We start from the raw sequence: 24,482 nt of genomic DNA, 5'->3' as shown, positions 1-24,482 counted from the left end.
TTTTTTAATTAATGAATATCTCAAAACTACAGGAAACTGCAAATATTTTAAACACACATATTTGATATATTGAACCGTTTGTTGATAATGAGACAAAACTGCATTTGTTAACTTAAAATTTCCTACTTGCATATATGTGTTTCTTTAAAAAGATCATACAAGAAAACCATCTTCACTGCTTCAATTTTATAGCAAATATAAAAGATCTAGTTAATTTAGGAACAATAATGTATTTAATATAAATCACATATATTTGCAGACATTTAACAAGAATGAATGTATATTTATATAGGTAATAAAAAATTGATGATCAATCTAAAATGTGCATGGAATCATATATTCTAAGTTAAGTTAATTTGCAAAAAAATTCATTTTATTTAACTAATACTAAAACTTGTTTACAAGAGTAGAGTTATCTCAAATTCTTAATGTCCACATGCAAGAAATAAATACTCTTGAAGGATTTTTCTTCTGCTGTATGTCTTACTTTTGCAAAAAAAATCTTCACTAAGGCTTTAAATTAATAACTAAACTATGCCTTCTTAGATTTCTGATTAAGAAGAATTCTGCATAAAATATTTCCACAATAATTTTCCTGTAGGAGGAATCTCACCTCTAGTATTAGAAAAATCTTTGTAACCCATCACAGAGTATTTCTTATTTGAGAAATCACTTGCTATCACTAAAACTGTAATTTAAAATTTTGTCACTATAAATATTTTGTTAATATTTCCGATATGTTCCACCTGTACAAATGGTTTAGTCACAATGAACTTAATTTAATTTTAAGAAACCATAAGAAAGTTTGCTCTCTGTTAACAGCTGACTTTGGAAAATTTACCTTACAGAAAGAATTTTAATGTTGTTTACAGAAGCATTTTTATTGCATGTTTATAACTGTCTACATGAGCATTTTTTGAAAAGTATTATAAAAATTATAAAAGTATCTCAAATTACTGGAAAAAGTCCTTCAAAAAGGAAAAAGTGATTTTTAGAAAACTATACACGCATATTACAAAAGTGGATGATGTGAAAGGTGAATATGAAATTGAAAATTTGAAAACATACTTTAAAGCTTCTTACAGTAAATAAATACCTTTACTTTTGTCATGGTTACTAAAGATAATAATTTCAAAATAATTTAATTGATTCTTGCTTTTAATTATTGATGAAATCAACTGGTAAATACACCTGAGATACTTCTCATTGAGTGATACTAAATTATTTTAGAATATTGACCAGTATTGTTCAAAGAAAAGAGAGTTATTACAAGAAGGTTTTTCTCAATATTTATTTCAAATATCTCTTTGAAAATCAAAGACTTTAAAAATCATTCTTAGCAAAAAATTAGTACTATATATTTATTATCCATTAGAAATAGTAATTTGCCAATTTCTCATCTCAAAGAGACTCACTATTAGATCAGAAAATGTAATTTTAGTTTTAGTGTTAGAGTTGGATAGCAAGCTTTTTGTATGTTGAAATATTTCCATTGTTTTTGAGTGTATATGTAAAATTTAAATTTGAAATGTCCTTTAGTGAGAAGAATGTGAAAGGCTAAACCACAGAAATAGTTTTAAGGGTTCAGATCTCATTTTTTAAAAACACTGTTACCAGCTATATCAGTGTTCCACTCAGCCATATTAATCAGGAAGTATTATTTAAGAGGCATGTTCAGTATTTTTTCAGTTTACTAAGAGCTAAGTAAGAGAAAGTTGCAGCTGTAACTTTCAAATAAGTGGGACAGTGAGCTGCATCATGTTTGTTTTTATCTACACTAGTCCTATTTTTTGTTAAAAAAAATTGCAAAAGCACCTCATTTTTCCAGGTAGATAGATGTACTAAACATAGAAAAGCAATATAACTTTCCAAGATACTAAATAAGCCAGTCTATAGGAATATGTGAGAAAAGAGTTTGTATCTATTAACTTTTAAATTTAACTCTAGATTGCAATGACAAAAATTTTAGGCATTTACTTAAAAATTATATATTTAACCCCACCAGAACTTCCAAAAGGGTCAATGATTTTGATTTTTCTATGTCATCTCTAATGAAAAATATGTAGAATTTTCTAGAGTCATTCAAGGTACTGTTGAAGATGAAAATACAGATTACATAGCTAAATAATCCCTGAATATTATCTCAAATTTGAACACACAACTTGAAATTTTAAAAATTTATTTCTCCCTACATTTGAAGCATAGACTTCAGTACAACACTAAATTTTAAATTAAAAAAAGAGACCAACTGAAGACTGAAAACTTTATATGGGATTTATATATGAAACTTTTCCATTTGCCACTGATATCCAAGGTTCTTTCTATAAAACTGTTTGAATCTTTTAGGCTGATTATTTATCTACTGTTCTTTCCTTGGTTTGCTTGTTTGTTTCATGTTAAATAAAGAGCACAATAACAAGAACTAGCTGAATGTCAAATTTGTTCCAGTTTTGAGAAACAAAAAATGAGTCACAAAAAAGAACAATAAAATATTAGTCTGAATAACTTTAAGGAAAAATATATTTTAAAATCCTTTCAGTTTTTTCCAATGATAAAAAGTCTTTACTCTCCATAATTTGCCTAAATGTGAATTTAATTTATTTATAGCACCCCTTTATGTTTTTCAAGGTTCTTAAACATATAATGACTATATTTAATCTCTAAAACTTATGAAAAGTCTATGGCTATGCATAAAGTGGGCAATTAAGCTCAACATTTAAAATTCATTAATCTGTTCAATCTAAACAACAAATAAGGTTAAACTTTTACTGGAAAATTTTACAGACAGGAGAAAAATTAACACTATTAAAGGGATGTTCTTTGGAGGATTGTACTGATATCTTCCTTATAATGTTATTTAAGAGTTAAAAATGGATCTTAAACATCACTAAATTCAACTCCTTAGAATTTTGTTATTCTTTCCTTGAATTTATTTATACAATTTTGATAGTTGTTGTAGGATAATAATTGATTCACTTAAATTTGCTAAGCATCCCACAATGTCTCAGGACCCATGCTAGATTTCGTAGTGTGCTCCAGACATTCAATTTACCGCCCTCTGTGAAGAAAATATGTTCTTTCAATTTTCCCTTAAACTACATACTTTCCTTTCTAAATACATTAGTTTTGCCAATGGGGTCATCAGTCATTTCTCAGTATTTTTGTTACTTTTAATATCTATAGTTTTATCGTAAAGTGAGGTCAGCTGATGATAATTGTGCTCCAATAATAGGTTCCAGTAGGGTTAATTGTCCCATTTAAGAAACATCTGCCCTAGTAAAATGGCACTGTTGAAGACCAGTTTGTTTACTCTTAAAAATGACATTTCCTAGTCTTTCTGCATGATCTTGGTGCCCTTACATTGTGAACCAGTAAACAAATCTGTACTCATTAATTTATGTAATAATATCTTAAATAATTTATTCATTGTAGGTTGAAAAGAGTTTGATGCTTAAAATAAGATAAGCATGTTTCACTAAATGAGAAAATATTACCCATACTCTTTACTCAAAAAGGCATTACATTCTTTCCCCAACTTCAGTTTTCAATCCTGGATACTCATTAGAACCACCTGGAGAATTTTTGAAACTTCAGATGCTTAGGCTATAATATAGACCAATTAAATTAGCATTTATCAAAAAAATCTCCAATTGGTTGCAATGTGGAGTTAAGAATCAGTGATCTAGAGCTGTACTGTGTAATACGGTGGCCACTAGCAATGTGGGGTTATTTATCTAAAATTTATGAAAACTAAATAAAATTTAAAAATTCCATTCCTGAGTCGCACTAGCCATATTACCCAACAGCCATATATGGCTAGTGGCTACCATACTGGACAATCCAGAATTACAGAACATTTCTATCACTGCAGAAAATTTTATTGTACAGTGTTAATACAGACTTGATTCGCAAAGAATGGCTTGTGTTCCATCATCAGCCTCATATAAGAGCTTGTTTAACATGGATATTAAAGTTTGAGATCAAGGTCATGGACACATTCTAATTCGTTCATAATGGATTGAAATAACAGGCTTAGCTAAGCTTTCATGTTTTAATTAATGACATCAAATTATATAGTATTCACTCAATTATTCATTCAAAATTATTCACTGAGCACCTGCTATGAGCTAAGTACATGTTGGGGAACAAAGTTAAATGGCTCAGTATTCTGTTGAGTTGGGATGAAAATATAAAACAATGATAGAGAGAGAGAGAAAAGCACAATTATTCTCAGTGCCATAAGGGACCAAGCAAGATAAGGTCAGCAGGAAGGTGTCTTAAAGTAGGTAACATTATATCTAACATCTAAAAGGTAATAGAAAGAATAATCGTGAAGACTGCTTACTCATAAGTAGGTTTCACTTGTGACCATCCATATAGATTGTGAACATCATAATGCAAAACGGATGATCCGTCACTAAGAATATGCTCGGTTTCCATACACATGGTTCTGAAATTGTAATCCATCAGTTCTTTTCGTAAGTTCTGGGAAAAATTAATTTAAAAAAAATATTATAAAACTTTATCTATATTGGAATGTGTAAATTGTAACTATAAGATATTTTGGCAAAACAATCATTGTTTGAAAATATTGATTTTTTTAACCATTTGTGCACTTTGTCTATGCTGATTATATATGAAAAAAATGATTGCAGTTGTAACTGTGACTGAAAAATATGTACAAAACTTTACTATATTACCCAAAATGTTACTAACTAATATGAATTTATAAAAACCTGAAAAATTAGTGTACTCCTAAAAGTCTACTACATTTTTTGCATTTAAGTGAGAAATATTGATTAAATAGATTTTTTAAAAAATCCATTTGGTAACATAAAGCCCTGGAGTAAACAGCCAGGCAAATGCTATAACAATACTATCTTTTGATCCATATTTTCTAAGTTCCAGATGCAGTTTTTCAGGGATACAAAGCTGATTAATAAATAATAATAACAAGATAACTTCAACGGTATAACAGCAATATTATACCTGGGAAATAAGGTGGGTAATTTAGCGCTTCATTTCTGCATTGATTAGTAGTTGTTCCATTTACAAAACTTGATGGTTCATTCATATCCTTAAAAAGAGAAAGAAAAGTTAACAAAAAACAAATTTAGGGCGTATCTTCTAAAAAGAACTAATTTAGAAACCAGTAAATTAACGTAGCATATTTGAATAATAGCTCATTTACTATTCTAAAGAACAGAAATATAAGGTATCTCAACAATACTAAAGAATTTAGTTTAGGCTCGGTGTTTCTCAGCTTGTATACAATTCACATCTTCTTTTGAGAAAACAAAATGTCCTGTTTTTCTTTGTAGATAAAATCTACGTATGAAAGTGAATTATTTTCTATGTTTCTAGACATAAAATTAAGTTATAATAGTGTATGTTTCCCAATGTCCTTCCCTCCACTTCTGCCCTGGAGCCTTGTGTCAATTTTTTTAAAACAATAATTTGTGTTTTTTAAAACCACAAGATACAGTTTACAAATACAGAAAACTTCAAAGAGTATCTCTAACTGAGTATACATTTCAGAATCTTAGTAGCCACATATAAAGGGACTATCATGTAAATATATAAATTAGTTACCACTTAAAGGAGATTCTTTCATCATAAAGAAGGTTATCTTTTGGGGATCCAGATATAATTCTTGGGGATATACTTAATAGAATCCTTTATAGTACATAACTTTATACATAAAATAAGCCTGTATTTCTCATTAATTAAAAAAATCTTTATCCATTTTCACATCCTCAAGGCTTGCAAATGACAGTGCCTCTATAAAGTTTATTTAATTAAAAAGGTAAGTAATTTAATGCATACGTGTTGAAAAATCAAGAGTAGAAATGTCATGTTCAAAAATCTAGAGAAGTATTGTGTAAAACCTCCTGTGTTAAACATTTACTTGTGATATCGTAAATTCTTTTTATGCTATCTCAAAATTATCTTATCAAAAATCTTATTAATAACATTTTAAAGTTAAACCTCAAATTAGGAGATTGTTTAACAAATGATTTTGCTACATTTGTAAGAGATTATGATTTCTTACATCAAAGACTGACAGTTGAGTGTGACATTTATTCTTACATTGAATGAAAATAAAATAACATATGTTTATAAGCATTTATGAATCATTAGAAAAAGAGGCTATTTTGGTTTCCTGGTCAAATTGGAAATACTCAACTTTAATATTCAGGAAATAGCATCCGTATACACAAATTAAATTGTTAAAACTGTATTTATCGCACACCTTTGCATAAGAAAGTTCTACAGAAAAAAAAACGAGTGAGCTAATTTTCACAAAGAATACTTTAATATTATTAGAATCTAGTAAGAATTTTGCATAATCACTACACTTAAAATGTAAAATGCTCAAAGGCTACTTACAATCCACAAGCCATCAAACTTCATCTGATTATTGTAGAAATCTATAATTTCCCTGGCCCACCACTCTGCTGTGGAATTCCTGAAGAAATCTGGGAAAGCTACATGAGCTCTGAAAGCCTGTAAAAAAATTCAGACCCACATGGAGAAAGTCATAAGAGAGATCATGTGTGACTAACTAGACATTTATCTGTCAGACTCACAAGTTGTGCATAAGTGAAAGTGAAAGTAACCTGATCGCAACTTGAATGAATGATTGTGTATGATTTTCCCCCAACCACCCCAGCAGCAACAGGGAGCAGAGGGAGAAAGGTATACACGGAGAGAGAAGAGAGCAGCCTTGGGGTTCTATATGGATTGCAAAGAACCAGTTCAGAACACACAGAAATATATTTCCAGTGCTTCTTAGAGTGATAGGGAACTTTTTTCTCCATATTTTTAGAGTCCTACATTGCAGGTTTACCTTTATGGAGCATGTGGGAGAGGAAAGGACCTTGGTTTAGCCTATTTTTCTGATAAAACTTTGTTTATTCAGCTTTCTGCCCTTCTGAAACCAACATATTTTTCCATCAACTCAACCAACTTTCTTTCTCTTTCTCTCTCACATCTAACCCTTTCCCCCTCCTCCCCAGTGGAGAGGAAGTGATATACTCCATTCCCTACCAAGAAAATTCTCTACTTGCTGACCTACCCGTATAAACTCCAAGGTTTGTGTGTTAGCAGAGGTTGGACTTTCTGCAGGTTAATCAATTGCCTGAAAAACAGCATCACCTGCATGCTTTCCTGTCATACTTTGACTGCACAGTAACTGCCAGAACAGTCTTCTCTATGAACAAGAATATGTGAGGGCATTGTGCATAGAGAAAAATGCATAGTAGACAATATAGGGGTTTACAAAACATGTATCATGAATATTTTTAGAGTTAAAAGGGACTTCATCACTTTGCCCAATAAATGCATTTTACTCATAAAGAAAGAAGGTTTAGATAGGTTATATTCAATAAGCATTTTCTATGGAATCTCTCCTAGATCACAATAAGAAATAGTAAGAACGATAACACTATATTTTGTTTCTTAACTTTCATTGTTCTGCTGTTTTCACAATTTATTCATTTTTCTGTGTATTTTATTATCACATGGCTGCTTTTATTCCTTTAATATAAATCATTGCTTATATCCATAAATTTCATCAGGTACCTGTGATTCAACATTCTTTTATAATTTTATGGAAGAGAATCCAAAGCAATTCTACATAAGCCATTGTAAATTGAAGCTATCCTCCAAAATCTATACAAAGAACCATGCCTTCCTCTACAGTATTGCTAATACTACCCAACACTAATGAGTAGAACTCCAACTGAAATAAAACTCTGACTTTTTCCCTCAACAATATGATTCAATAATTCTTTGAACTCTACTTTAGAAATAATTCGGTAAATTTTCAGTAAGAATACTCCTCTAATTTTTCACACTTACAGGAACGTGTGCGATTTAATTATGATAACTCAATTTACCTAAAAGATTGATTGCCAAACTCTTAGTTTCATTGATTTTTTCCCTATTGCTTTGATATTTTTTAGTTCATTTATCTCTGGTCTAATCTTTATAACTTCCTTCTGCTGGCTTTGAACCTAGTTTGTCCTTTTCCTAGTTCCTGAAGGTGTATCTTAGGTTGCTTATTTGAGGTCTTTTTTTTAATGAATGCATATCATTGTAAACTTCCCTCTCAGTACTGGTTTTGCTGCATTCTGTAAGAGACGGTATGTTGTATTTTCATTTTTCATTGTCTCAAGATATTTTCTAACTCCCCTTTTGATTGCTTTTTTGATCCACTTGCTATTGCAAGTGTGCTGTGGAAATTATCCATATATTTGCGAATTTTCCAGTTTTCTTTCTGACATTGATTCTAGTTTCATTCTGCTATGGTCACTAAACATATTTGGTATGGTTTCAACTTTCTTAAATTTATTAATACTTGTTTTATGACCCAATGTAATATATCCAAAGAATGTTCCATATGCTTTTGAGAAGAACGTATATTCTGCCAGTTGGGTAGAATGCTCTGTATATGTCTGTCATATTCATATGGTCTATAGTGTTGTTCAAGTCCACTGTTTCTTTGTTGATTTTCTGTCTGGTTGCTTTATCCATTATTGAAAGTGAAATATTGAGGTCTCCAACTATTTTTGTATTACTATGTATTTCTCCCTTCAGTTCTGTTGATGTTTGCTTTATACATTTAGTTGCTCTGATGCTGGGTGTACATATATTTATAATCATTATATCCTCCTGAAGAATGATTCTTTTATCATTGTATAATGCCTTTATTTGTCTCCTGTGACAGTTTCTTACTTAAGTCTATTTTGTCTGATATAAGTACAGCTTCCCCTGCTCTCTTTTGGTTGCTGTTTCTATGGAATATGTTTTTTCATACATTCACTATCAGTCTATGTGTGTCCTCAAATCTAAACTGAGTTTCTTGTAGACAGCATATACAAAATTTACAAACTGTTAGCTAGACTAAGAAAAAAATATAAAGTTAAATAAAGTCAGATACAGAAGATGAGACATTAAACTGATGCCACCGAAATAAAAAGGATCATAAAAGACCATGATAAGCAATTATACAACATACTGGATAACCTAGAAGAAATGGACAAATTCCTGGTTTCATACAACCTAACAAGACTGAAACATGAAGAAACAAAATCTGAGAAATTACTTATAAGGAGATTGAATCAGTAATCAAAGTTTTCCCAGCAAAGAAAAGTCTAGGGCCAGATGGCTTCACTGGTGAATTCTACCAAACATTTAAGAAAGAATTAATGCTCATCCTTCTCAAATTCATCTGAAAAAAACTGAAGTGGAGAGAATACTTCCAAATTCATTTTAAGAGGTGAATATCACCCTGCTGCCAAAGTCAAAGACCCCACAAACCCCCCTCCCCCTAAAAAAAACCTACAGAACAATATCTGACAAATATAGATGCAAACATGCTCAATAAAATACTAGCAAACCACATTTAACAGCACATTAAAGGGATCACACACCATGAGCAAATGGGATTTCCCTGTGAGGAAAGGATTATTCAACATACAAAAGTCATAGACTGTGATATAGCACATTAACAGAATAAGTGATAAAAATCACATGATCATCTCAACAAAAATGCAGAAAAAATATTTGACAAAATTCAACTCTCTTTCATGATAAAAACTCTTGATAAACTAAGAGAAGGAAATTACCTCAACATAATAAAGGACATACATTAAATTCCCAAAGCTAATATCATGTTCATTCAGGAAAAATTTTCAGCTTTTTAGTTCAGATCAGGAAGAAGGCAAGGATGCTCACTCTTGTCACTTCTATTTAACACAGTACTGGCAGTCTTAGCCAGAATAACTAGGCATGAATAGGAAAAAAAGCATCCAAATCAGAAAGGAAGAAGTAAAAGTGTCCCTGTTTATAGATGATGTGATCTTATATGTAGAAAACACCAAAGAACACACACACACACACACACACACACACACAATTAAACATTAGAACTAATAAATGAATTCAGCAAAGTTGTAAGATACAAAATCAACATGCAAAAATCAGTTACATCTCTATACACCAACAATAAACTATCTGAAAGGAAAATTAGGAAAATAGTCCCATTTACAACAGCAACAAAAATAATAAAATACTTAGGAATAAACCTGATTAATGAGGTGAAAGATCTGTACATTGAAAACTATAAAGCATTAATGAAAGATATTGAAGAAACAAATAGGAAGATAAACCATGTTCATGGACTGAAAGAATTAATACTGTTAAAATGTCCATAGTACCAAAGGAATCTACAGAGTCAGTGAAACCCCTATCAAAATCCTAATAGCATCTATTACAGAAATAGAAAAAAACATTTCAGAGTTCATTTGGAAATGTAGACGTCCCTGAATAGCCAAAATCATCTTGAGAAAGTAGAACAAAGCTGAAGGCATCACATTTCCTGATTTCAAAAATTTATTACAAAGCTACAACAATTAAAACAGCATGATCTTTCCATAAAAACAGACACACAGGCCAATGGCTCAGAAATCAATCCACACATATATAGTCAGTTGACCTTTGACAAGGGTGCCAAGAATACACAATGGAGAAAGTATAGTCTCTTTAACAAACTGGATATTCACATGCAGAAGAATTAAATTAGAGTCTTATACTATAGACAAAACTCAACTCAAAACTGACTAAAGACTTAAATGTAACACCCAAAACTGCAGAGGTATTCAGAGGAAAAAAATATAAGGAAAAATCTTCATGACATGGGTCTTGGCAAAGATTTTATGGCTGTGACACCAAAACATAGGTAAAAAAAACCCCAGAATACACCAGTGAGACTACATCAGACTAAAAAGATTTTGCACAGAAAAGGAAACAATCAACAAAGTGAAAGGGCAACCTAGAGAATGGGACAAAATATTTGCACACCATGTATTGATAAAAGCTGAATTTTGAAAGTATGTAAGGAAGTCCTACAACTCAATAAACACTAATAACACAGAAAATGGGCAAGGACTTGAAGAGACATTTCTCTAAAGAGCACAGACATATGACCAACAGGTAGATGAAATGATGCCCAATATCACTTATCATTAGGGGCACACAAGTAAAAACCATAATGTTGTATCATCTCACATATGTTAGTATGGATACTATCCAAAAAAAAAACCCCAAAGAATAACAAGTGTTGGTAAAGATGTAGAGAAATTGGAATCCCTGTACACTGTTGATATCAATGCAAATGGTGCAGCCACTAAGAAAAACAATATTAAGAGTCTACAAAAAATTAAAAATAGATCTACCATACGATCCAGAAATCCAATTTTCAGGCATTTATCCCAAAACACCTGAAATCAGGATCTTGAAGAGCTATTTGAACTCCCACATTTGTTGCTGCACTATTCACAAGAGTAAAGATGTCAAAATAACCTAAATGACCATTGATGGATGAATTGATATAGAAAATGTGGTATATACAAACAAAGGAATTCTATTCAGTCTCTAAAAAGAAGGAAATCCTGAAACACTGGGGCAACATGAATATACTTAAAGGACATTATGCTGGGTGAAATCAGCCAGTCATAGAAGGACAAATACTGCATGATTCCACTTATGTGAGGTATTTAAAACAGTCAAACTCATAGAATGTGAGAGTTGAGTGGTAGTTGCCAGGGACTGGAGTTCCAAGGGTAATTGGGAGTTGCTATTCAATAGGCATAAAGTGTTGATTATGTAAGATGAATAAGTTTTAGTGATCTGCTCTACAACATTGTCCCTAGGGTGAAGAATGCTGTACTGTAAACTTAAAATGTTGAGAGTAAATGTCATGTTAAATATTCAATAAAATAAAAATTTTAAAAAATAATTATTGCTTGGATTAAATAAAATAAAATGTAAATTGCTTAACAGAGTAACTGAAACAGGTTGGTATTTAGAAGTAAATAAATTTGATTTAATATGGTTTGATATAGAGAATTAGAATATAAGCCATCACTTTTTTAAGGAAAGCATTCAAAATGAATTATTGGTCAAAGTGGTCATTAAATCAGAGTGCCGAATTTCTTTTAGTTATATAGTTAATCAGTATAAAACTTACATTAACAGCTTCATCTTCAGTTAGACTTTCATCTATTGTCACATTAGGCAAATCTGGCCAAACCTACAAAGAGAGAAAAAAATGGGAAACCAATTCATATAAATTCAGTGTGATATGACTGTTGTAAATGAAGTATAATAGAATTTTAGAAATGTATTATAGACTCAAGAGCTCCAGATCAATAATTCCTTCAATTATTTTTATTAGTTTGTGTTTTGGTATATGTATCATTTGCAAACTAGCCCCATTTTCCATATTAATCTCCTCTTTAATATGGCAAATAAGAAAAGAATACCAACCTTTGTGGCAGGTAATGATTTAAAAGCAATGCATATAACCAAAAGCTCTGGTCAAAAATAAATATGAAAAATATATACTATATTTAACTTAATGTGGTATATTAAAATAGTTTCTACAATCACTCAGGATTAAAATCTAAAAAGATAAAAAAATTTTGTATGAAAAGAACTGAACATATGAGTTGGATGATGCAATGCTGAGGCAAATATTTTCTTGGTTTTCACAGTTATTACTAAATCCTCCTTTCTTGCCTCCCTGCCTACCAATGTTTTCTTCCACGCCAGCCACAAACACAAAACAGAGCCCAAATTCAAGCATGCCAAAAGCTCTGGGATTTGAATCTATGTTGTAGAAACTAGAAAGTTCCACATAAAAATGTAGATAATCCTCAAAGGAGTAATTACATACAAGGGACTAGTTGCTGACAGAGAATAGTGCTGTAAAGGTAGAAATCTGAGAAATTGTATAGAAGTACAGAATGAGGAGAGGAAGGCAGGAAAGAAAAAAAATCTCTTTCTATAGTCACGTAATCTCTACTTGCATGTTTCTTAAAATATTATGATTTTTTTACTGAGTTTATCACAGACTTTGTTTTCTTATACTTTAATTTTGAAATATTTTCAGATGTATAGAAAAATCACACACATTATACCTAGTGTTCTCCTATACCCATCATTGTGCTTTCCCTAATATTAATATATTCATAACCATACAACAATGATTAAAACCAATACATTAATATTAACACACTATTAACTAATCTACAGGCCATGTTCGAATTTCACCACTTTTATCACTAACATTCTATTTTTGGTACAAGTTCCAAAAAGAATCCCACATCACATTTAATTACATCTCCCATTACGGGATTCTTTTTCATTCTAGTTATGACTAGTGGATATTTTTTTCTTTACTCTTTTATATATAAGCCAACTCAAGATGTTTTATATATTAATATATCCAGGTCTGAATATTATTGTTTAAATGAAATATAATGCATTACATTCCTTGTTCAGGACAGGGATGTAAGTATAGCTTTTAACAACATTCTTTATTTTATTAATAAGATGCTTTTAAGAGAAGTTACAAACATTTAAATGACCCCTGTAGTATAGAATGATGAGTAGCCATCTTATTAATGGTAGTTTTATAATAAAACACAAAAGGTACCAAGAAATACAATAAATAGCAATTTAAAGAAAAAGGTACCAAGAAATACAATAAATAGCAATTTAAAGATGAAACGAATAGTATTTAAACATATAGCATATGAATTCTTTCTCTGTTTCTAGTAATTGAGATTGAACTCAGAGTACCTGTTCTTTTATTTATTAGCTATTAAATCATTACATCTCTTACTCTGAATATGTCTTTAACAGTTGCTTCGTTAAATAGAAACTTTCAATGAAATGGCATTGTTATACTTATTTTATTTCAAAATATCAATTCAATACCTTTCCCCAACAAACATCATTGGTGTTAGGCCATTTGACAAAGACATCTTTTTCCTGTCCTCTTTCAAATGCAGGGTAAGGCTTTGTTTCATTTCCTGAAATTGCTGGATCCTAAAATTAAAAAAAATACAAGCCAGATAACTATGGTATAAAAGTATAGCCAGTTGGGTAGCTGTTAAGAAACATTACAATTTTCCATTGTATTCTCATGTGGACTGACAAGTGGACTGATGGTATAAACTTCTGAGTTCTAGCTAGATAGCCTTGTGAATTCCCTAGAAGAAAATTTTAAGAACTTTTGAAAATGTATTAGCTATGATTTCAAGCAAGATTACTAGTGTTTTTGTTTTGTTTTTATTTCTCCAGTGGGATTTCTGACTGCCTAGCTTTCTTTCTGTAAGATATTGATGAAACAGTCTCCCTACAAAATCAGTAACTTGAAGGCGAATTTTTAAATGTGACAAGCATAAGAAGCAGTCCCATAGAATGATTTGAGAATTGTATAGGAATAGAAAATCCATCACCACTTTGTGACAGCTTCCATAAATTGAGGCTAGTTTGTAACTTGGCTAATAACTAGAAAACAGCCTGCCTTTGACTCCTAGCTTTGTTTAGTCTTCGGTCTCTAAGGTTATACCTAAGACTGAGGTAGCCTTGTGGCAGACCATATAAATAAAATGTGTTAAAGGAAAAGGTTTTAGATTTGGGAGGAGAATCCAAAGTTACATACTTCATATTCTGAAACACCTTTCCGTCCATCATTCAGGAGAGAAATATTAACAAAATCAAGATAGTAACACTCAGATAAAATATAAAATGTAAATACTGACCAGGATAATGATGTATCTCATTCCTTCATTTCTTATTTTGTCAACAAACTGAGGAAGGTCCCAGAATTCGTCATCAATTGTAAAGTCTAGTTGCCTTTCCATGTAATCAATGTCTGTGTATTGAACATCCTGAAAGATATGAGAATTGTGGTAGTGGGATAAGAATCAAAAGAGTGAGTTTATTATATTCTATTAGACTTATGAAAGTAATAGCAATATGAAAGTTTCAATGCTTAAGAGAATTGGTCAAGTAGTATTATGTGCAAGAAATAAAAGTAGCATGTAAAGACAAAGTATTCTAAGAGCAAGTTCATATAAATGTTTTGTTTTGTTAAGTTGATACAGAAGTAAAATGTTGGTATAGAAGTAAAAATCCTTTCAAATCAGTTATCTTCTTAAATATATATATTTACTGAAGCATAGTCAGTTTACAGTCTTGTGTCATTTTCTGGTATAGAGCATAATGCTTCAGTCATACACGAACATACATGTATTTGTTTTCATATTCTTTTTCATTAAAGGTTATTACAAGATACTGAATATTGTTCCCTGTGCTATATAGTATGAATTTGTTGTTTATCTATTTTATATATATATTATTTAGTTATCTACAAATCTGAAACTCTCAATTTATCCCTTCCCACCCTCTTTCCCCCTGGTAACTATAAGTTTGTTTTCTATGTCTGTGAATATGTTTATGTTTTGTAAGTAAGTTCATCTTTCATTTTAGATTTCACGTGTAAGTGATATCATATGGTATTTTTCTTTGTCTTTCTGGCTTTTACTTCACTTAGAATGACAATCTCCAGGTCCATCCATGTTGCTGCAAATGGCATTATTTTATTAATTTTTATAGTTAAATAATATCCTATTGTATAAATATACCACAACTTCTTTAACCAGTCATCTGTCAATGGACATTTAGGTTGTTTCCATGTCTTGGCTATTGTAAATAGTGCTGCTATGAACATTGAGGTGCATTCATCTTTTTGAATTAAGGTTCCCTCTGGATATATGCCCAAGAGTGGGATTTCTGGATCATATGGTAATACTATTTTTAGTCTTTTGAGGAATCTCTATACTCAAATCAGTATCTTTTGTTACATAATTACCAAAGGAAATAGGAAGACACAGGAGTAAAGAATTTATGAGGCTATAAAATTATGTTAAATGGCAGTTTGGAATTTTATATAGTATACAGAAATAGGTATTTCTCCATTTTTGGAAACACAATTGTAGCAAATATGGAATAATTTCAAATAACTCTAACATTGCCAAAGGAAAAAAAGAATTATTAGTAAATCCACCAATTATTATAAAATTATTCTTTCATTATCCACCAAAGTCATTTGAGAAATAATAGCCCAGGCTTAAAAAAGCAAAATATTGTTCATATGTAGGTATTTACAAATATGTTTAAATTAATAAATGCTTTAATTTTATCACAAAATCTTTAACTTAGACCTACTAACCTTTTTAAAAATTATTTTGTTAATATATATTAGGTCAATTACTTCTTTTATAAAAATATGGCTGACATAGTAGACCTAATAATGGAAAATCTCTCTTTATAAAATTTCCACTTGTGTATTGTTACATCATCAACCTATATAATTAATTTCCCCATAATAAAGTATTCAGCAATCATATGTTGGATTCTACTATATGTACTTATGTCTTATAAATGAGGTCCTTCTTATCCTTCTTAGAATGAGTTCTTATATACTAAGCATTCCAGATTTCAATGTTTAAATGTTACTAGGAGGATTGCTAGGGTTCCTTATTCTTGTTAAAAATAAAACCACAGGGACTGATTATTTCTGGACACTTATGAATATTTAGTTTCCCAAACAGTGAGGGATGATACTCAGCAAGCCCTCTAATTCTGTATTCTAACATTACGAGTATTGTCTCCTTTTTTGTAATTTGTCACATCAGTTGATGAAAGAGATTCCTATGGACACTTACTCTTATCTAAAGAGAATATGGGGAATGTGTTTGACTACTTATGAAACCCAAAGGTTCTGAAAGAAAAGCAAGTGCATAATAACTTGTTTAGTACAACTCACAATCATTGAACTGGTGAGAAACAATGAAAAGGAATGGTATTATCCCATTTCCTTTATCCACCTGATAAAGACAATCAATAAAATACCATACCCAATTCATTTTGTGCTACTAAGCATTGATTATTGTCAAATGTTTAAAAATAATTTTAAAGTACATATGTTTGATTATTTCATTCTGCTTTTATAGATGACATGTTCAATAATATCTTAAAAATTTATATACATACATAGGGGATCCGAGCAGTCACCATGTCATTGTATACTTGCTGAACTTCTGAAGTATTTCTGTACCCATAACGACATAACTGGAATCCCAAAGCCCAATAAGGTGGCATGACTGGTCTGCCAATTACCTTTGAAAAAATTATTTCTGAGTTAAGAGAATTATTTTATATTATAAAAAAATTTATGTTTTTATAAAAAAGTACACTCATACTTCATGGTATTGCTTTGTTGCAACTTCTGGAGATGGGCCCAAAAACATGTAAAAGTCCAAGATTCCTCCAATTATGCGATATGTTAGAGCAGGAGTTGGTTGAAATGTAACATCTGGAAATCCAAAATATGATTAAATTTTATCTCTGTATAAGTTATAATTTCATTAAAGAGTCACATAAAATATGAGAAATTTTAAAAAAGTGTTTTACCCATTGCATTGCTGTTAAGTAAGAGAACTCCATGAGCATGGCTCTCATCTTCCAGAGACATGTGATAGGGATGAAATCCGTAAGAATTAAGTTTATACTAAAATTTAAAAAACATAATATATTTTTAAATAATGATAGCATGTGAATTTTGTTAATGTAATATTTAAGTTCACAAGAAGACTGAGCCTAGGAATTCAAATGTTCCTTTATTGCACACACAAACACATTTCCCTTAGAAAATAATTTATTATTTGGACTGTTACTGCAATGAGAGCATGCAAATGAATATACAAATGTCTAACACTCTAAAGTACTACCTCAATAACTAATGTAAGAAACCAGTGGTTTTAGAATAATTGGGTTCCTTTCCACAGGTTATGTGTCTTAATTAATTTATTAATTGGTATTTCTTTTTCAATAATAAAATATCCTATAAATGATTAAAATGATCAAACCCCTTAAGTACTTAATATGATAATATTTAAGTTAATGTAACATTTTACGATATTTTAAATGATAATATATTGTTTATATATAAAGCATTTAATTTCATTTTCAGCTAGATCTTTTCATTTTTTCAGAATAGAAAACCTATACTCAGGGTCATGAAATGTTTTCTCAGAGGTTACAAGACTTACAAGTTGATGATCCCTATTCAAACTGACATATTTGACCCACACTGAATCCTAGTAATTGGTTAGCATGTGAAAGAAAATTTATATATTGAGAATCAAGGTTATATTAACTTAATAATGCCAACTAATATTGAAGGGTTTTAAAGAAGTAAATTTTGGTGAAACATAGTCTTTCAAATTAGAACAAATGAAAAACAGCATTTATAATCGAAGTTTGAGCTACTGTGATACAAATAAATGTTGCTTGAACACCTTAAAGTGTTGTGATAGTATACATATTTATAATATTATACTGAATATACCCTTTAAGTACACATCACACGTGACAAATGGAAATGAGCTAATATTTTTATTTAAGATATATTTTTCATATGTTTAGAATAATTATAGTTAATATTAGATGTGCAGTGCATTAATATTCATGAAATATATTTCATTAATAAGGCAAAATATTGGGAAAAGTGTCATGAACATATAAAATCATTTTCTAAAGCTGGAACTAGTAGTATAGCCTCACAGAAATGCACAGCTGCAGCTTGGGGTAACAAAGGAAAAAGTTAGCATCAAATCTTTATCTAAGGAGTAGAAAAAAATTCCAAGGAGAACCCTAGCCAGCTATTTTCTAAAAACTGGAAGTAAACATAGATTTGGCAGGGAATGCCAAATCTGAATGTTCTTTCTTTGCAGTTGAGAGGGTAAGGAATTGGGTCACAATCTCACTTCTCACTGAGGTCAATGATGTTATCCAGTCATCTACTTTCACTTGTAATTTATGGTGACTTCTTTGTTTTTCAGAAAATCACTCTAGCTGCTCTGGAGATCTCTAGCCCCTTTCATTACTTCAATATTGAAGAAGTGGCTAGGATACAAATCATGATCTTAGTTGCCACATGGGGTAGTCAAATATTGGTACCTACACCAGGGGGTTGTTCTCTTGTGAACATTCCCCAAGTATGCCAGTTCAGATCTCGCTTAAATGCTGTGTGTTCCACTTCCCCAAAACCATATACATATTCTGATGGCAGGCGCGTAGATATTTGAATGAATTGGTTATTAAAAGCAAATCCAGGTAGGCGAGAATCCCAGCTGAAAACAAAACAAAACAAAAAACAATTATATTTCTGTAAACACATACAAGTAGTATCAGAAATAATAATGGTATTTCTTTGTTAGGTGATATGAAAAGCAATAGTATTTTTCTCTATATACCTTATCATACCCAGATACAAATGGAAATGGATAATTATTTCAATACATTTTTTTGGCTAAGTTAAGAAATATATTGGATATCTATTTTTCTCAATTCCTGGCAGAGATAGTTTTAATTGTATCAAATTCCAGGACCAAAAATCCCTCCAATTTCAACAGTTCTAGTAAATTATTTATATAACACATTTCCATTACTATTTTGCCAGCGCTTATCATGCTTTTTCAATAGGATTCTCAGTTTCTGTTCCCCACTTGATTAGAAAAATGGGTCTGATATTTAGTAATGAAATCAACCATATCCAAAGTGTAAATGAAATTTTAGACCAATCCTTAATGGTAATTCACAGGTTTGCTATGTTTCAGTTTTAAATGTTAAAATAACCCAAGTTCTTTAATACACCTAAAACGACCTTTGGTTTGATGACACTTTAGCACTGTAGAGTCTGAAAATAATGTCTAATTTTTTCCCTCCTAAGCTAAAATCAAAGTATACTTCATGTCAAATAATTCAGTCACTTACATAACTCTTCCTGTGCTTCTCCTTCGAATCTGGATGCCAAAAGGATTTTCCTTGATTTCAACATCATAAAGTCTATTTTCATAAGTACTTATTGGTGTAGTTGGAATGTTTAATGGTACTGGAACTTCGTATCTCTTATTTTGGGGATCATAAATCTATCACAGAGAAATAATGACAACAGATATGTTTTGTTCTTATTGCTGACATATTGTGTACATATTATTAAATAATTTAAATAATGGTTCAAACAAGAATATTTAGAATTCTTATTTATATAATTCCTAATTCAGTCTCCATGGCCCATATATCTATATAGAATTCCAGATGCATACATCGACATGTAATGGAATCAAATTATGTACTGCATTTTATCTGTTTTAATGTTTTATAATTTATTTTTCCATACAATGAGAAATTTTCAAAAACATAACTTTTAGAGCTAACATTCTCTTATATTGGATATACAAAGTTATTTACCATCTAATGATTAGACAAAAAATTGTTTCAATATTTTTGCTATTATGTATGATCTTACAATGAATGCTAATGCTAATTTATGTTCATTTATGTCTTTCCCCAGTACATTACTTAGAAGTGAAGGTATTAGGTCAGAGTATACTAACATTTGTAGGATCTATGATATCTGTTGGTAAACTGTTTTCCAGAATTAGTGTACTAATTAATACTCTCACCCAAATGCATTCTTTAATACTATTTTATGTTAAATTAAAAAGCATTTTTATTTCTAAAATTGTTATTTATTTTCTTGCTGATGAGGATAAACCTTTTGCTACATGATTATTCAACATTTAGTTTTCCTATTCTTTGTATCTGGCTTTGTTCTTTTCATTTTTATAAGTGTATTTTAACATTTTGTTCCAAATTTTATTTCTTCTTCTGTTGAATGTCTGCTTTTGAGGTCTTAATATTTTTCATGATTGTATGAGTTGAAATTGTTTTCCATTTGTCATATATGTGTCAGATACTTATCCATTTTTTGTTTGCCTTCTAATTGTCTCTGGTGTTTATTGATGTTGAAATATTTTAAATTTTTATGTAATACAAGATAGATTTTATCCATGGGATTTTTCCTTTGTATCTGTAATTTGAAAGTCCTTTACTAGGCAGATACAAGATAAATATGCAGCTAATTTTTTTTATCTGGGCTTATGTTTGATTTATTTTATGTGTAAACATATATATTTATTAAAAATAATATATATTACATCTCCTATGACATCCTTTTTTCAATAAACTATCAGGTATTTCTACCTGCAGCTCCATAGTGTTTTAATTTTGTACATTTTAGCATCTTCACTTGTTTTTAAGTTTTAACTATTGCCATTGTCATGTTTATTTTACTTAAAGGTTATTCTATTAAGTCTCAAAGAATATTTTACCAAGAGTCTATGGAAATACTTTAGAAGCAACAATTGATCTAAAATTACTTAACTTTAAAGCAATTCAGTTGGATTTTTTTCTTTGGATTTTTTTGGTACTTATTTAATACCTATCAACATTTTTTAATAGTTTTTTTTTCTTACAAACAGTCAAATTATCCCTATGATTTTTGATATTTTTGTTGTTTGTTGGACTGATTTTCTCATTTGATTTTGCAAATGGGATCTGCCAACATTTCAGCTTTTAAATGGTGAGTAATTGTCTACAGTAAAACATTTTTTGCAGATAACTATTTTATATCCAGTAATTTTGCTGATCTTTCTTACCATTTCTAAGTAGTTTTCTCAGTGGATTTCCTCAGAGCTCTTAAGTAAAACATAATTGCTAAGTGTAACTATTGAAAGAAATTCTCTCTTGTATTTCTTATTGCACTGGTCAGAAAATTCATATCACTACTTAAAAACAATGGAAAACAGTAAGCATCCTGTTGCATTTTTTTTTCTGAATCATTTATTTTAATAGGACAACCAATATAGTCCAATTCTAAGTGATTAGTTGATTTATCAAGAATTAAATAATTTTAAAAAAACACCACTATCTGCCTAATTATTCTCAAGTTAGCAAAAAATGAAAAGTTTTATTTATCGTGCATCTAGCTATAAGCTCTGTAGCAAAAAAAGCTTTATTTTTATAGAAACAAAATGTCATCAACCCAATTAATAATCCTTAATATTACATTAAAAATCCAAGCACCTAACCTATTTAAAGATCTCTTGCCTTGAGAGATGAATCATCCATTGTAATAGTTTATAAATGATACCTTAAACTGCAGCATATCATCTTTGTGATATTTCACCTCTACACGAAGAGCTGGGATGGGATCAGAAGGTAGCTTTGTTCGAGCATTTACAGTATTTAGCTGGAGGTCAGCTGTTATACCCACTGATGAGTACTGAGTTGAATGGACTAAATAAGAGTTGTCTTCTTTAGGAAAGTAACATTCAGGTGCTTTGGATCCGAAAGGAGCCTAAAAACAATACATGTTCATTGCCAGAAAATGTAAGCACTGTAATATTTAAATAAAAAAATAAAGTAGACATGTTTAATTACATGTTGTATGACTTACACTTTTTATTGTTTAATGCTAAAATGAAACTGCAGTCATAACACAAAATATTTATTATACAACATGACACACTATGTACTAAAATGTTAAATAGAATATTTGTATTTTGACCCTAAAGATAGGCCAGTAGAGCAGAACAATCAAATGCCACAATTTTTCAACTCAGAATATAGAATAACTGTTTTGCCTTTGAAAGTAATTAAGTGTATTACTCATAAATTTTGATCCCATGCTTGTTTTTACACTTAGTATGGATTATTGCCATTTTTATCTGTGAAATGTCTCTACAACAAACCTAGAAGGTCATGAATTTAAAGTTCTTTTCTTTCAGTTCAAATCAAACTGTATGATTCCTTATTTCATGACTGGGCTTTATATTGGTTAATTACATCCTGACCAGTATTTAAAATAGGAACTACAATCAAAGATCAGAGCTTTTGTATAGCGGTGGAAGCTAGGATCTCTGAAAAAGAATGATACATTATGGCACTGATGCCTGGTTGCCTCACCACAATCCATTCTATCATCTTCTTATTTATGAAATTAATATATTGTTGGGAGGAGCAATATGCCCACCTACATTTCCCAGTCTCTTTTAAGGAAGTTGTATGTGACCCCCCTCCCCGTCACCTCCCAGCCCCAACACAGACCTTTGTAAAAGAAAAGGGTATAAGCTGATTAAGTTACGATGCTCTTTGGCCTTCTACCTTCCAGGCCTGGAATGCATATTTAATGGCATAATAAAACTTTGAGGATGAAAGACAAATGATAAATAGGAGACACATGACATTGAGGTAACAGAATATTAGGCCTGGAATTCGTTTTTTGGTTTTTTTTTGTAAGAAAAAAGTAAATCTTATTTTGTTTAACCAAATCAAATTTTATGTTTCCAATACTCTCAGCTTCAAGCAGTCCTTAACTGATGGGAATACTACAGTACTCATTCCAAATGCATGAAATTGAGTGCCAGTGGAACCAGGAAAAGGACAGACTTAAGAAAATTGCAAAGTCGGCATATATCGCCCTCGTAGCTACCTTTCTGCCCATTATTTCTTTCCCGTTATCATTTTATAAGTATTCTTATTTATCTTTCTTGATAGTTTATCAGCATTGATATTTTTAGTTAGGATGAAAATAATCTTACTCGTTAAATGTGGAAACTGTAATAACTGCTATAGGCTAAGTAGTCAATAGATAATTCCTTAAAAATTTGTCTTACCCAAGTAATATCTAACTGATTAAATTTAAAAAGCATCATTGTATTTTCTCTCTCTTTCTAAATGTTCAAACTTGCTCTTTTCCATACATCTATATGTTTGAGAAGTAGTTATCTCTTGTAATATCATTTCTGAGATTTTTAAATCGAAGGTTTTTAGATGGCATTAGAGCAATAGAAACCTTACAGTTAATGTGATCTGATGTCAGCTTTAGTACAAATGTGAAATTAGGTGAATACAGAGATGATTTTGAAGAATCAGAGAGATACTGGGAAGTTCTAAATAAAATTTTTCTAAAATTATCAATATTTAGGAAGTATCAACAATTCTTTGCTATATTAAACCTTCAAAAAGATTAACTTTTTTTCTTTAGTGTGTTTTCCTATCAGAATAGGTAAATTAAGGGTCATGTGCTGAGTGACCACGACCAGAGTAACCACACAACTGTAATTTAACCCTCACTCCTTGATATCGTCACCTCCTTCCTCAACAAGCTTCTTTCTTTTCCAAATCACCCTTTTTCATATAATCTCAATCCCTATGCCCCTCACTTGCATTCTTGTGCTCAGTTGCAGAACAACAATACTGGAAAAAAAACCTATCCTCAACGTTCTCAGTACCTGCAGTAGTGTGGCTGAATGTGGCTTGAAAAATGCATACAATCATGCAGACTGCTTTCCCTTTATGTAATCATGAAAGTTAAGAGTTTGTCCAAAAGATCCAATCATACTGTATTTGCCTAGTTCATTCATTTTTGGGTAACATTTTCTTTCTTCTCCAACAACAAAAAGTCTTCCCTATTCTCATCATCCCTTAATGATTTTCTTAGTTATTGTAGTATGAAAAGGAAAACAATCAGAACAAAAGTCAGAGCAAAACACCACATCTACCCACCCATTTCTTTATCTCCTGTTACAAAATATGTACTGCTTGTGCTTCTATCTAAGTTCTAAAGTGAACCATGTCATGTGTGCACCCAATCCCATGTCTTCTTGCCAACAGACATTTCTTCTGCAAGTCTTAACTCTCCTGCATCACTA

General features: G+C 30.7%; 1 protein-coding gene across 1 annotated transcript in view; it reads right to left on the bottom strand.

Annotated features, from left to right (window-relative positions):
- Window positions 1-24,482, bottom strand: part of SI (sucrase-isomaltase) — an 85,177-nt gene that overhangs the window by 16,138 nt on the left and 44,557 nt on the right. The window contains 13 exon segments of the mRNA XM_006183825.2: window positions 4,346-4,458; window positions 4,460-4,485; window positions 4,990-5,077; window positions 6,391-6,507; window positions 12,035-12,097; window positions 13,789-13,899; window positions 14,619-14,747; window positions 16,915-17,040; window positions 17,124-17,236; window positions 17,335-17,431; window positions 18,887-19,055; window positions 19,699-19,853; window positions 21,920-22,126. Of these exon segments, the coding sequence (XP_006183887.2) occupies window positions 4,346-4,458; window positions 4,460-4,485; window positions 4,990-5,077; window positions 6,391-6,507; window positions 12,035-12,097; window positions 13,789-13,899; window positions 14,619-14,747; window positions 16,915-17,040; window positions 17,124-17,236; window positions 17,335-17,431; window positions 18,887-19,055; window positions 19,699-19,853; window positions 21,920-22,126 (1,514 nt within the window).

The sequence above is a fragment of the Camelus ferus genome, chromosome 1 (assembly GCF_009834535.1).
Source record: "Camelus ferus isolate YT-003-E chromosome 1, BCGSAC_Cfer_1.0, whole genome shotgun sequence".
Classification (NCBI taxonomy): Eukaryota; Metazoa; Chordata; class Mammalia; order Artiodactyla; family Camelidae; genus Camelus; species Camelus ferus.
The sequence above is the reverse complement of the archived record's forward strand: the minus strand, read 5'-3'. Positions and strand labels throughout refer to the sequence as shown.